This window comes from Nesoenas mayeri (genome assembly GCF_963082525.1).
Source record: "Nesoenas mayeri genome assembly, chromosome: 6".
Lineage (NCBI taxonomy): Eukaryota > Metazoa > Chordata > Aves > Columbiformes > Columbidae > Nesoenas > Nesoenas mayeri.
The window spans coordinates 33,929,828-33,944,961 of NC_137545.1; the positions used below are offsets into that span (position 1 = coordinate 33,929,828).

The window sequence follows — 15,134 nt, forward strand, 5'->3', positions numbered from 1 at the left end:
GCAGGTACCCCATAGCAAGCAGGGACCACCCCAAGCATGGCTTGATGCTACAGAAGCATTACTTTGGGAAGGTCCCACCACGTCCCTATCAGCAGGACAAGGCTGGCTGCTCACAGCCCCAGGGGCACTTTGCAGCCCGGCCTCTGCATTCACAAGCTCACAAAAGCAAATGGACACAAGCAGCCCCGAGTGAATGGAGACAACAATGTGACAATGACATGCTCATCAGTTTGACAGTTTTAAGACAAATTGCTTGGTTCATGCCATAAAAATGGAGAATAGCACTAACTGCCTAACTGACTATATCTAACTCCTGACTAGGCATGTTCCTACCATTTTCTGCTTAAATCAATCCTGTTGTGCATTAATTCTGTCTGAACTGTTCCTGCTTTATCCATTTTAAAAAATTGTCATGTCTCCTCTAGGAACACCCTTGATTTTCCCTCCTCATTCTGCAGGCATGTATTCCTGAGATGGGAGAGGATGGGGTACAAGCAACCTGCTGGAAAACAGATAAATGCATACACATAGGTAATGCATGGCTGAACACATGTACACACAACCTACACACACCTAAGAAACAAGAGGAGCCTCTGCACACTGGTATGCTGCTCCCCAAAATGTCAAGCAGAAGAAAACAGCAACATATTGACAATTTTTTCCCCGCCATACTGGTACTTCCAGATGCTCTTTTGGAGAGGATCCCCCCTGCAATCATTCTAGGTAGGTTTATCTTGAAAAACAAACCCCACCTGGAGCTCAGAGGACAGCACTGAAGCCACTTGCAGAGCTCTCTGCTCTCCCCAGCAAGCCCGACAAGCCCCACCAAACCTGGGTGACTTGATGCCACTGCAAAAATCCAACAAGCATCCTCATCTCCCACACATGAAAACCAGGCTGCCACAAAGATCACAGCAGCCCCACGGGCCAGCAGGCAGCTTCCAGAGTCTTTCATGAGCAACATGTCAGCAATTTCTAGTCATTTCCAGCTTCTTCCGGACCTTGCGGGAGAGGCTGATGAATCTCCTCAGATTCCAGCATGGATGGAAAGGCTGCAGCAGTCTCCGTCACACAAGGGTCACATATGTCCCCCAGACAGTCTTGTTTCCAGGCATGCTCAGGAGATGGTTAAGGCCACACATTCATACCACCTCTTTTAAGTGCCATTTAAACGGATCACCTCATTTATGTCCTGCTGTTCAAGGTATTCTTCCATGAGCCAGCAGAATCCATGTCTGCTTCCAAATTTCCAACAGCCCAAAGACTTGTGGTTAACTCAGCAGCCCCTGGGGGCTCTGGGGCTGCCGGATACCAGAAGCTGCTATCATCAACTCATCCATCATCACCCTCTCGGATGGAAGCAGAGATGCCAAACACAAGCAGAAGTGAACAGAGGATGATTCCAGCCAAGGGGATGTGATGCATCCTGTACTAACAGGTTGGGAGGTATAGTCATAAATTTATAGCATCTTGACTGCTCTGCTGTGAGCATCTATCCATACACACATTCTTACCCTCACAATTCAAGGCACTGTAAACAAAAGGAACATTATCCCAGTTGGAAAACCATCGGGATAGGGGTCCTTGTATCCCCAAAATTGCTTTCACTCACTCCCAGCCCCTAGTTGCAGTTTATGAGCACTAGAGGCTCTCTATTCCTCTATGGTCGTACAGAGCCTGGATCCAGGAGCGCAAGGGGACATGGAGGAGAATGCAACAGTGCAGGAGGCTGCATGAAGCGTGACCCTCTCTGGGAAACAGGATGGCTTTCCTGCCCAAACTGCTCCTCTCCCACAGTCAAGGGGTCCCTCACAGTATCGGCGCTGCTGGGCACCCAGGGGGATAAAGAACAGATGGGTATGATGGGCCCACCAAGTGATGTTACTCCCCAAAGTAAGGATAATTATAGATAAGAAGGTGTATATACACAGGAAGATACACTAATATACGTAATATATTTTGTGTATATATATTATAGACATCTCTACACTTCCTGTATAAATAATACATATACACGTATTATAAATATATAATTATATATAGAATTATATTATATCTATTTATAGACTTCTACTATATATACTTCCTGAAAAAAAAATCAATTGTTGCCTACAAATATGACAACAGCTGGCCCAATTTGCACCCAAATCTCTTAAGTAAATGCAAAGGAAGCAGAAAATACACACTAACCAGCTAATTGTGTTTTCTGCCACAGCATAACTAGCATCTGTATAAACTGCTTTAATATCTTAGCCCTGGTACTTAAACAGCAGCAGAGCTATAGGATTTGACTGGCATATACACACCCAGGCAACATACATAGCAAATGACAGCTATTGCAAATAGCTAAGGAAAATGGATTAAAAGCAATTTAATAAGCGTACCTGACCAGGCTATGGCAGAGGGAAGGGAAATACTGTGGTGAAATGACTATGCAAAGAAAGTGGATATTAAGAGATAATAGGATTACTTGAAAACTTTGGAAGTCAAAAACCTCTAGTATCTTTTGCAATCCTATTACCTCATCTGATTATCTCAGTTAAAGAGAAATAATTAGAGTTTCAAATAGCAAATTATTTAAAAAAAAAATAAAAATAAAAAAAAATAGAATAATAAGTCACTAAGTTTTAGCATGCAGCATGTAATGGGGACAGCAGCTTTTAAACACATAGCTCTTGGCACTAAACACCTTGAGGCCCATTTTTAAATAGCTGCTGTCCACTAAAGGTCAGGAAGTATTACAGCACTTCCCTGTAAACAGCCGGCTTCCTTCTTGGCCCCTCCATTCCATTTAGGATTTTTTTTTCTCTTGGTAACTCTCTCGTTTGCAAGATAAGAGTCAGGCTGCCAGCCCCATGAGCTGCCATACAATTAGTGGTCACAGCGACCACCAGATAAACATTTCCACTGGCAGCATTTTGCAAAAAGTTGTCTTTAGATGCCAAAAAAAAAAGGCAAGCAATTGGGTACCCATAGCTTAATAGCCAGCGTTCCTGGATCCAATCTCACCACCGCAGATTAGCTGGCTGGAAGAGAAGCTCTTGCAGCTGTTTACAAGATGTCTCAAAGCAAGATCTATTGCTTTACCATTTCCCTTCTGCACACCGTTCTCCTTGCTGGGGGAAAAAAAAAGGCAAACCGTGAAAGCTATGATGTTGTCAGGTAGCACATAAGTAGCATTAGGGAGTTCTTCTTGTAGAGCTGTGGCTGTGCCTACAAGCAAGTGGAAACCTAGTAAAATAGAGCTGGAGAGACAGAGGCCAGGGTACCTCCCAAGAGCCAGGTAAACCATGGGGCTTGAGACCCCCCCCTCACCCCATCCTTATCTCCATCCCCATCTTCATCCCCTTCCCCTATCCTGAGGCAGGAGGAGGGACAGGAGCAGCAGAGCGACACACAGACAGCACCCCCATCCTCAGCCCTGCATCGCCAGCTATGGTGAGGTGAAGTGTATGCTTACAGCTTGCCTCCCCCAAAAGAACGATCTGGATGGCCACACTAGAAGGAAGAAAGGTTGGCAGGGAACAGGAGAGCATCGCTCCTGGCCATGCCTGTCATGAAGCTGAAGATCATGCACTGCTCTGGGGTTTCTCACAGCCCAAAGCTGTTCCTGACACAGCAGCTATGCCTGCAAACAGAGTCTTTCCACACGCCTGTAAACATCTGTGTTTCTCCTACTAATGAGTAGTCCTTAGGAAGCAGGAAAGGATATTTGGAATTTCTTACAAACCAAGAAGGTCAAATTAAATTATGGGCAAGGAGCTTCAGCACCCAACAGAAGGATGCATTTTCACCCCAAAGCACGCAGTTAAGCTCTGTAACTCATCACCACAGCACAATGCGGATGCCAGAGACATGGGTTGATTCCTAAAACAACACAATAGATTCAGAGAGGAGAATCATCTTTGTTATAGACAAAGAGCCTGTGCAATGCCAGGCCATGCAGCAAGAGACATGTAGCGAGACACCAGCTGGGGGCTTGGGGCTTTTTAGGGAGAGAGCTTTCAAACAATGCTCCCTGCAACACAGAGCCCATGCAGGGACCCTGCGCCCACCAAAAACAAGAAGGTAATTGAAGGGACAGAAGGACTGAAGAAACAGTGCTGCTCTGTTGAGGATGCACAGGGGCCAGCAGGGTCAAAGACTTATTTCCTACAGTGACAAAAAGCTGAAGAGTCACATACACCCAAAATACGCTCAGCATGAGAATGCCCGCTGCCCTCACCCATTCCTTCTGGCACATGAGGGTGTCAGGAACAGGCAAGGGGGGAGGAATAGCTCCCTTTCTGCATTACAAAAAACATGCAAGACAAACGAAGTCTGCCCACATACCTCCTTGGAGCACCAGGCACACTTGGGATGGATGAGGAGACACTCTTCGCAGGACGTGGCGCTTCCACTCGTGCACAGATTGAGACCTTCAGCAAGAGAGAAAAAACAGAGAGTGAGGTGGGCTGAGCAGTTACTCCACTCCAAAAAACTGTTCAGGGGTCTTCTGAGATATTCCTAATGATAAACACACTGTAAGTTCAAACTGTCAAGAGCAAGGAATCTCTTGGGAGCTTAAAAGGCTGGAGAAGGAATAAACATCTCTTCACTGTAAGGAGATCTATTCTTTTCCTTCAAGAAAAACAAAAAGGACAGAAACTAGTTTGGAGGAGCCTAGAATAACCAAAATACAACTCTGGTGATTTTTCTTTCCTCTTTTTCAATAGTTTCTGGTTAATGAAAGAGTTCATCTATTCATCTTCCCAATAAAATACTCCCATCAATGTGGACAGAATGCAATAGCTGTTCGATTAGCCTGAAATATGAGGGTGGCTGTCCAAAATGCCCCAATATGCCAATTTTTAAACTCAAACTAGGCACATCTTGTCTATTTTTCCAGCTGAATATATGGAGGGTCCCTCCCCAAAATTTTCACCTAAAGCAGCCTTGGAAGCCTCTCCCTTCCATACAGGTGATTTCCACAGTGGACTCTGTTATAGTAAATTACTTTTAATTTATGACAGGAGCCATTTCCACAGGATATCCAGGTTAAGCCGGGCAGGGTGTTTGCACTGGGGCACATCCAAGGCTGGCTGGGCTGGAAGACACCGCTCAGCGACCGAGGGCTCTCCCTGCCCGCGATGCTGGCAGGGGCTCTGCGCCCACCGAGGCAGCAGCGACACTGGCAGCAGTGATGCTCTTTGCTCCTGGATTGTTGGTGTCCAGCAGCACAAGGCGTACCAAACGAGTTTCGCTTGTAGAATCTACAATTTGGGCTTTAGGTTTCAATAAATAAAGCGGAACCAAACAAGTGAAGCCGAAACAAACATCAGGGGTATCAGCTGTGAATGCAGCAGCTTGTTTAAGCGTGCCTGTGGCTATCAATGTGCCCTTCCACACCACTGATGCCCCAGCTCCCTGGGGTGAAGCTATTAACTTTTAGTGTCAATAACTGATTAAAAAAAAAGTCTTCAACCGAGGATTCAGCACAGAGGCTGCACACTCCAAACAAAATGCCTCAGGCTCAAAGTCCGAGTCCACTATTTTTTCCAACCTAAATGTCAATAAAAGTATTGTCAGGCCTCTATTTTCAGCCACTTGCATCTGCAGATACCATTGCACCACACTGCTGCTGAGTTTAAACTGCCGATGGCACAGACTTGCTGATGGTTCCTGAAGCCCCAGACAGAGTTTTTTCCTGTCCCAAGAATTTCCTGCCCCAAGAGCTTTGGAAAAGGGATTTTTACTGTGTCCCAACTGAATATTGCACCAAAAAACTAAAAGCGGTGGTTGCCTGGGTCACTCCCATATGGGGATGGGCTGTGAGCACAGGAAGCAGAGAATTAAGTTGGACAGCTGCAGGAGAACTTAGCATGCCCTAAAGTAAAAGCAAAAAGAGGATAAGTAGGTCCTGTCAGTAATTCTCCGTCATCGCTGAGGCATGACCGTGTCAGAACCCTGCCCTGTCGCTCCTCTGCTGCCCGCAAGGTAGTTAACTTGAACCCGGGAGCGCCAAGCCCTGGACTTTCTCTATGGCCCCCATTCAGAGAGGCTGCTTGGGCTCATTCATACTGAACAAGAGCCTTCTTAGGGTGTTGTGTTCTTTTTGCTTTTGCTGGCTGTTACCACAACCCAAGCATTTCATTCCTTGTTCACATTCTGAAGTTACACTCCAGCTCCTGGACATTGCAAGAGCTCAAAAACATATATGTAAAATAGAGTAAAAACATAACTCGTTTGACTGACTTATAATTTGCACAGAGATTAATGCTTGTTTTTGCAGACCCTACAATACAGCTGAAAACTCTTCCTCAAGAGCCACTGCTCTGGTAGCAGTGTGCTGGAAAACACAGCAAAAGTAATGGGCTTTATAAAGCAAAGACTTGTGTTTGTACCCTGGCTCCCCAGCCCTGGCTCTCCCACAGCTTCATTTGCCCATCTGCATGGAAATAGGATAATATTTACCTCCCTTTCTGACTGCTGGATTTTTGAGAGTTTACTTAGTAACGGTGATATCTGAATAAAAACCAAGGTCTCCTCCTTCTAGCGGGTGCCATGACCAAAGCAGCCCACGCTCCTGTGGCCGGCCACGGGGTGACATTCCTCCTGGTGGCGGCTTTTGAAGTTTCCAAGTATGCTTTTCTTTCCACTCTGGAGCAAAACCAAACCATTTCCAGCATTGTTGTGAAAATGGAGCTTTATGAAGCCCTCTGATTTTGGACTGAAACCTGAGCTTTTTGAGTTGGATTTTCCAGATGCAAGGCTTTGCTGTGCTTGATTCAGTGCAGTCATTCCTGAATTGGGCAAAGGAGGGACCTGAAGATGCTTGTGCTAGTCCAGAAGATGCTTATGCTAGTCCAGAAGATGCTCATGCTAGTCCAGATCCTTCCAGATGCTGGGGTAAGTCAACAGAAAAGGCTGGAAGAAACTCAGTTTGCTCCTTGATTCTGATATATTTAATGAAGTTACACTTAAACTTTGATTAAACATCTTATCATGGTGAAATTTCCATCCAGGTTTTAGTTGGCATCACTCTAGAGGAAAATCACCCACCCACCTTGGACCACTGAGCTCCACACCCTCACACTGACTCCTAAGCCTTGCACCCTATTTCGTTTTGCAGAGCAGTGTCCAGCAGGCATGAAGAGCATCTCCAAACATCATCCTTCCTGTGGGCTGAGCCACTGGAGAGCCCAAAAAAGCAGAGGAAGACAGTGCATCCCGCTAGACAGCTGAGATTTTAATACATCAAACTGTTGATGCAGAGCAAGATAGGAAACTCTCATGAAAGGTGCTCAGCAAATTTATTCATAAAGATGCTCTGGGCAATCCGACTTCATTTTAAACCTGTTCTGCAAGAAATCCTAGTTTGGGCAGCTCCCCAAAGTGAGATTAATGTACTGGCTTGCTTGAGGGAAGAAAAAAAAAACCTTATGTACTTTAGCCTTTATTCTGCTAAGGGTGAAAATAGATCATTTTATTTATGCTTACAATAAGCACTCTAACAGTCTCTTCACTGAGATGGTCTACTGCATTATCAAATCATCAATTCCAAGGATCAGACTCTCAATATAAATAAATAAATAAGCAAAGAAAACCTCTTCAGAGGTTTTGCAGTTGCGTGCCACAGCACTTTGTAAGATGAGCCTCTTGTTAAGACAACTCATTAAAACATTAAGCACTGAGAGTAAGTACCGGAATGGTGGACTGAGGCATTTTGTGGGCTCCCTTTATATAAAAAGTTTCCCTGAATCCTTGAAGAGGAGAGAAAACACATTTCCAGCAGTACTAGAGCAGACTCACAAACTGCACAGCAGTCTCTGAGTACATCCAGGAGAGCATCCCTGCTGGGGACAAGGACCACTCCCTGGGCACAAAGCTTATGTGGGGGAACGACATAAGGTGAGAGCGTAGAAGTGGGTCACTAGCAGAGCAAATGCTTGTGGCTTAATGCTGCTGCAAATCAATTAATACACATTGCTGAGACAAACATGCCAGGGAAGTTCTTTTCCCTTAATAGAGGTGGTTATAGCTGACTCCATTAAAGTATATGTATACAAGAGAGATATGTATACACAGCAGTTCCACGCTTTGCAATGCGACGGTGTAAGATCCTGCACGGCGAAGCCCAGGGATGCGCTCCATGCCCAGTGCGAGGGGGGGGACACCCCGGATTCGGAGCCCAGCGCGGCTGGGGACGTCCCGGGACTGGCGGGGAAGCGCAGGGAGACCCGGCACCGGCCGCATCCGGGCCGAGGGGGGGCAGCGAACCGCGTCCCGTCGGCACGGATTCTGGAGCGGGAACGGGCGCAGCGACAAAATCCAGCACGGGGCGCCGGTGGGGAGATGGGAGCGGGTCTGGGGCAGCCGGAAAGTAGGGGGAGAGAGAAGGAAAAATGTAAATCGTAACAAAAGTACACCGAAGCTGGTTTGGGGGATAATCCGCCTTCCGGGGCGGTGTTCGCGGGGCCCGGAGCGGCGGGGAACGGAGCGGCCCTTACCTCTGCCGGGCTGCAGCGGGGCGGCCAGGAGGAGGAGGCGGAGGAGGAGGAGCGGGGGGGGCCGGCGGGTGGCGGCGGGGGCCGGCAGCCCCCCTCGGCGGGGCATGGTGCGGGCGGCCGGGGCGGCCGGGCAGCCCTTCCCGGCCGGGCCCTCCCCGCCGCCTTTTGTGCAGCCGCGGCGGCGGCGGCGGAGGAGGAGGCGGGGGCGGCGCCGCGGAGCTGCGCGGGGGCGGCGGGAGCTGAGCTCCCTGCTCCGCGGCGGGACAGGCGTGCGTGTCCGTGTGTCTGTATGTCTGTCCGTCCCGCTCCCGAGGGTGCGCTGCCACCTCCCCGCCCCGCCGCGCAGGGAGGCGTAACCCAGTCTCCGCGGGCGCGGAGCGGGCACACGTGTGGATGAGCGTGCACAGGGACACGGACACACACACAGACTGCATCTGCACACACGCACACACAGGCACACGGGTACATGGACGCCCGTGTTTGCATGCCCACGTGTGTTATCATAGTATAGTTCGTGTTGGAAGGGACCTTCAAAGCTCATCTAGTCCAACATCCCTGCCATGAGCAGGGACATCTTCACCCAGATCAGGTTGCTCAGAGCCCCATCTAGCCTGGCCTGGGATGTCTCCAGGGATGGGGCATCGACCACCTCTCTGGGCCAGTGTTTCACCACCCTCATTGTAAAATATTTCTTACTCATGTCTAGCCTGAATCTCCCTTCCTTTAACTTAAAACCATTACCTCTTGTCCTATCACATTTCATAAACATACGTGCATACACACTCACCTGCATGTGCATACATACGTGCATACCTGCACACAGATGCAGGAACACATGCACACATGTACGTAACTTGCACACAGAGATGCATGTACACAGGCACACCCAGACACGTACCTACAGGCAGACATGCACAGTGTGCACAGACACACACACACGCATACATGTACCCACAGGCACGCGAACAATGTGCTTCTTCCTCTCCTGGCTCCCAGCAGTGCTTGCACTGATGTCCCCACGGGTCACTGGCTGCTCTTACATGGCATTTTCCTGCTTCAGGGATTTTCTATGTGCAAACAAACTGGGTCCATCTGTTAAAGGGCTCCCTATGCGGGGGCACTCGGGTAGCTCAGCCCTGCCTGCCAGCTTTTTGGCACTGTCCACACAGCAACACTTCAGATCTAAAGGAAACAGCAGATTTATTATTGTGTTTGGGTTTCTAGGGAGCTTGATGTGTTCTGTTTTTAAAATAAATAATAAATCAACTGTAGACCTGATCACTGATTTTAAAGGCAATTTCTAGCAACAGTTAACTATCCATGGCCTGCAGACCTTCCTGCCACTTTAGCATAATGTCTACTAGATCCTACCATTAGACTTTGCTTAAAAGGCATGCCCTCAGTCCAATACGTTGCATTGCTTTTCTCAGAAAGAAATGACTAACTGTAATGCCACCTGCCAAAATTTTCCCTTATTTGCACTGATTTTCAACACTGTTTTCATAAACCTCGCTGATTTCTTTAAACTCCCAGTATCCCTGGGACACACTTGATTTGGGTTTAAAGTGACTATTTGTTGTGTTAGGAAAAACCACCTACAAAAGTTGTAACATTTTAACTGTCCTGGTGCTGCTGAAACAGAGTAACTCCTGGTGTGGCCGTAGGAGCATCACAATCCTAGCTGCTTGCAACCAGTGGAAAAATATTACTAAAAGCCTCACCAAAACCTCTGCTATGATAGAAATGTGGTGCAGGGGCCAGGCTGTGTGTGGGGAAAGGGGCAACATCAGCTCTCCCTCTTAACCCAAGAGTGTGATAAGGTGCATGCCATCACCCTTTAGTAATAATAAAATTAATAATAAATTTAATACTGGTTGTGTAGTGACTGACCTGTAAATGCAGGACGTGGCGTACAGAGACTTCAAAGTGGATTGTTCCTCTGTGGCGTATTTTTAATACTGCTGTGAAAAGAAAGAAAATGAAATGCAGATCCTGCATTTGCATAAGATAAAGTATCTGCTATGAGCCTTAATGCCCAGAGCAGCCTCATGTGGATCTAGAAGTTCCTCCTCAGATCTTCTGTCCATGCCCAAGTACCCCAAGACACAACCACATGTACAAACATGCATAGATAGATGTGTGAGCTTTAATCATCCTGGTTGTAGGATCAGGGAGACTCTCATCCCCCGTCCCTCACTCCTGTGTCCTGCCATGTCCCCAGGAAGCATTGGAGGGAAGGAGCAGATGCACAGGGGCAAGTGGTGAATGAGCAAGAGGGAGAAAGGAAAAGCAGGGAGGAAAAGCAGGTTCACGGGAGGAGGAAACTACTCAGAGGAAAGAAAAGCACCTTATGAGCCTCGACTGTGGCATCTCAAGTAGCAGAGAAGAGGATTTGAGGAAGAGGGGAACGACTTCCAGAAGGAATGCACTGCAGCTGGACCGGAGCCGGGCGAGGTGTAGGAGCTCACCAGTCACCGGTTATGTTTAGCTGAACTCAGCTGAGGTCAAGCTCCTGCCCTCACTTTCTGTGAGCGCCTGTGGCATTGCCATGAACACCCAGTGCCCACCGTGCCCAGGCTGACGTTAACCCACAGGCCCCATGAGGAACTCCTGAGAGAAGGGGGAAGGTCAGGAGCAGCTACTACACGTTTTTTTGAGCTGTGGACAGTTGTCAGCACTCAACATCTGCTATCAATCATGTACCCTTATCATTATATCTTTCAAGCCAAACCCCCATGGAAGTCCCACAGATTCACAAGCCATGTATCTCATCCCCATACACCGCCACTGACCATATGGTGGGTCCAAGGCTTTACAAGGAAAGATCCCCAACAGCTACAGGGGTGGAAGTGCTGTGGCTTCCCCAATGGGAACAATGTTAATACCCTTCTTTGAAGCCAGTACTATGCTCTTGCCCCTGCATGCATCAGCAAAAGTGGTATAATTGCATTAAAGACCTAGCAAGCAGCTGTAACCTCAAGAGGGGGACTTTGCAGTCATTTAACATGGAAAGCACCCCTGTGCCATGGGCAGCTCAGCTCTGGAGCAAACAAGCAGCCTTGTGCCCCTGAGGTCAGCTGCAGACCAAGAAATTAGGAATTAGCAGAGCTATGTATGGCCTGAAATGAGGTCCCCAAAGTAGGCATTTGCCTTAATCATTCCTGCTTACCTGTGATGTGGGTACTGGACCAATGTGTGCTGGCTGCATTTCTGGAGTCAGGGACGAAGTGACAGAAGATGTCCAAAGTGAAGATTGCCTCAGTGTATGAAAACAGATGAGCCCTTCATCTTCCTCCTGAGATTACCTTGTGCTGAATTAGGGACTGAGAAAGAAAGCTTTTAGTGCCCCTGTGTTAACAAATTATTAAGGACAAAAGGATCATACAAACCAGTGGAAGATGAGTTTGAGGCAGCTCCATGATTTTGGGTTAGGAACCCAAAGAAGTGCTCCATCTCCTGGGGACTGTGAAAGGATGGTCTACAGCAAAGTCACTCTTGATCTCCAGGAGCAGCCATCACTGCTGCCTGTGCCTTTTCTCTCTTGACCACCACATCTCCTGTATACAAAATGCCATTCTTGAGGATCACTTAGTCCGTGGGACTGAGATCACTCAGGTTATTTCAAGTATTTAGATGTCACAGAGGCCCTAGAACTTGGGCTTTGAGTATCATCACACAGTTCTGCTGAACAGAGGGAGGAAACCCCCCAGCTGGAAAGGTCCAACCTTTGTGCTTACTCTCTTATCACTTGCATTTTAAAGCTTTTGTCAAAGCAGGACATAAACCCAGTGTAGATGACCTAGTCATGCATTTGCAAGCAATGCAGTTTTAAGTTAGTTCTTTGGCTCTTTTATCCTCTGTCAAAACAAATAAAATGCTTTATTAGAGATAATTTGGGTGTTTTAAAGATAGGTTTTCATTGTCATATCTTACTTGTGGCAGGAAGGGTGGATGAAAGCATCTGAGTCACATCTATATGTCTGCTACGGCACTGAAAACATTCTAGATTTTCAATGATGACTCCTCTTTTTGCACCAGTCTGAGCAAAACACCAGTCACGGGGCACAAGCCCATGGCCACAGCCTGTGTCAGAGTGACACTTGACCTTTGCCTCAGTGTTTCACAAACTGTTGCTTTGATCCTGCAATAAAATCCTGGGACACCTCCAACTTTCTTCTGTTTCGAGACTCTGTGGCATAAGTTTAGGGTTGCTACTTATTAGCAGCTCCAGCTGAGACATCTTCTGACTGGACATAACTCATTATGACCTCATTATTGGATATAACTCATTCAACCACCATATCTGCAATAAGTTCAGAAGCCATAGGATCTTGGGCACAGCTTTCTCGTGTGACAGAAAGACCAGAGGAGATGACCCATTTCCAGAAGTCACAGTGATGGCTGGAAGAGGAATCCAGATGCAGTCTGGCCCCGGGCATTGCCAGTCCCTCAGCCTTTTGGTCAAAGCACCCCTCCATACAATGAAAAATGGGCAAAACAGGAACCTAGATGGTGATCAGGTTGGGCTGATTTGTGGTTTTAATAAAATGGAGTTTTGGAGATAGCTGGGGTCAAGCTGGGGGGTAGGATTAGGGGTATGAAATAAAATGCAAACTTGTTTGAACCTTGGGGACCTCTACCATGTTACAAACAGTGCTTGTGTTAAGAAAACACTTTCTCTTCCTTTCCAGTTCCTTACTGTGCTGTTTGCTCTCCTGGCTGCACCGCAATGGGAAGTGGGAGCGCAGAGGCACACGCCATGGGCACCATGCAGTTTCACCATCCCCATGCTACTTCTCCCCATAAGCCCACAGACCGGATACTGGGGTGTTCACAACCATGGAAAAAGTTTGTCTCCTATTTTTCCCATGGAAGCTACAAAAAAAATCCAGTTCACACAATAATAGGCAATTATCAGATGCCAAAAAATGACAATCATTACTCTCGTCCTTTCTTAAGCAATATGTGCTCTCCTCCAGCTAAACGTGCTGCTCATGTTGCTGCTGCCTGCTATAAAAATAGATTAAAAAATATCTATTTTTACCATCTGAGGACCAATCTCTGTTCTCAGCTGCTCAACAGCAACACTACCTCTCCTGACCTGCTGAGAAGAAGCATTGCAATACAACTGGGAAGCAGAGAACGGCACCTAAAGTTGTGTTGCCGAGTTTTGTCCATTTCCTACAGGAAAAAAGGCAGGGTTCAGAATGTTCAGACTCCGTGCCAGTCCATGCCTGGAGCTGCTTGGCTGGTAAACAAGGGAGGTACAGAGAGGAGATTTTCCTCATGCCACTAAGGTGCATAAACCTGAGTCCTTCAAACAGTGGTGATGAAGCCAGGTCAAATCTGTCGATTTTTGGTGTTCCTCCAGCTCCCAGAGCAGGCTGGGCGGCACTTGGCTGCCTAAGCAGCTGTTTTCACGAGGGGTTCACTGATGTGCTGACCTGAAATGGGTGACAGGTATCTCCAGCCATGAGCCACCCTGAAAAATACACCCCAAACCCCAGAGTTAAGGAGCGTCCCATCAAAGAGATGAGCATGGAGATGCACAAGGCTGTGACACAGGAGAGGGTTAAAAACTAGCAGCTCACTGGAAACCTGCCCACCGTCTTTGTTAATGGTTAGTCCCAATTAGAGTGTGCTCATTAGGAGGTTTTGCCTTTGTAGGGGCTTGTCCCGCAACTGCGAAGAACCAGCTCCATCTTGTGGCCAAGGACTCGGCCGAGTCACAGGGAGGAGGGAGCGGGAGGAGGGTTTGGCGGCCTCAAGGGTCCGTCCCTAAAGACTTGCATAGTGTTTTAAGAAATATTCTCCCTTCCTGCACATCTTACCCCAGATAAACAGGACTCATTTTGATTAGCACTCGGTGAGAGCCACAAAAGCCAGGAGCATTCACTGGGTGCATCCAGCAATGGAAAGCCCTAGGAGACTCCCTTCATACATGTGCATGTGAGGGAAGCATCATTAAATTTGATTTAATATGTCAGCAGGTAGAACCAGCTAGGCTTCGCTCCACTCAAATGTCTGGCAAAATTCCCACTGAATGGAGTGAAATCCCAGGTCCCGAACACCCTGGCGAGCAGAGTGCTCCGGAGGTACTTTCCAAGAAATTCACCCTCATCTGTGTGGTTTGGGTCTCCCAATGCCCCATTCAGCTTTTTCAAATTTCAGTTGACACTTGGCTATTTAATCACTATCTGAAATAAATCCTTGGACTCTGTTATTTTGCTGATTTTTCTGGCAAATGGTTTCTGCCCAGCATGAGCTTTCTGCAGAATTTGTTCACACCAACCTTGGAAGAACAAAAAAGTTGAGAAATGATGAAAAATTTACCTTGCTTTGAAAAGGATAGTAACATACTGTAACACATGGGCAACTCAAGCCCAGTTTCATTTATTGGAATGATACATAGAGTCTGGTGCACAATTACTCCCCATGGACCCTTGTTCCTATTAATGTTAGTATAAGTCAGGCAGTGAAATACCTGCCCAGACTTGCCCTGATTTACACCAATTTAAACATTCCGCTACTTGAGAGTGAATTAGGTACCTTAGCACTATAATAACCTGTTGAATTTGTCGACTGTCCCAGATATGTAACATTTTTAAAAGTTTGAGCTGATTTATCCCATAAAAGGATCTCTAT

At 47.3% G+C, this 15,134-nt stretch overlaps 1 protein-coding gene across 1 annotated transcript in view; it reads right to left on the bottom strand.

Annotated features, from left to right (window-relative positions):
- ITGB5 (integrin subunit beta 5) overlaps positions 1-8,595 on the bottom strand; it is a gene marked incomplete at both ends in the record, with an annotated part of 60,587 nt that extends 51,992 nt beyond the window's left edge. The window contains 2 exons of the mRNA XM_080347020.1: positions 4,333-4,418; positions 8,490-8,595. Coding sequence (XP_080203146.1) covers positions 4,333-4,418; positions 8,490-8,595 — 192 coding nt within the window. The remainder of the gene's footprint in view (positions 1-4,332; positions 4,419-8,489) is intronic.
- Between the last annotated feature and the right edge of the window lie 6,539 nt (positions 8,596-15,134).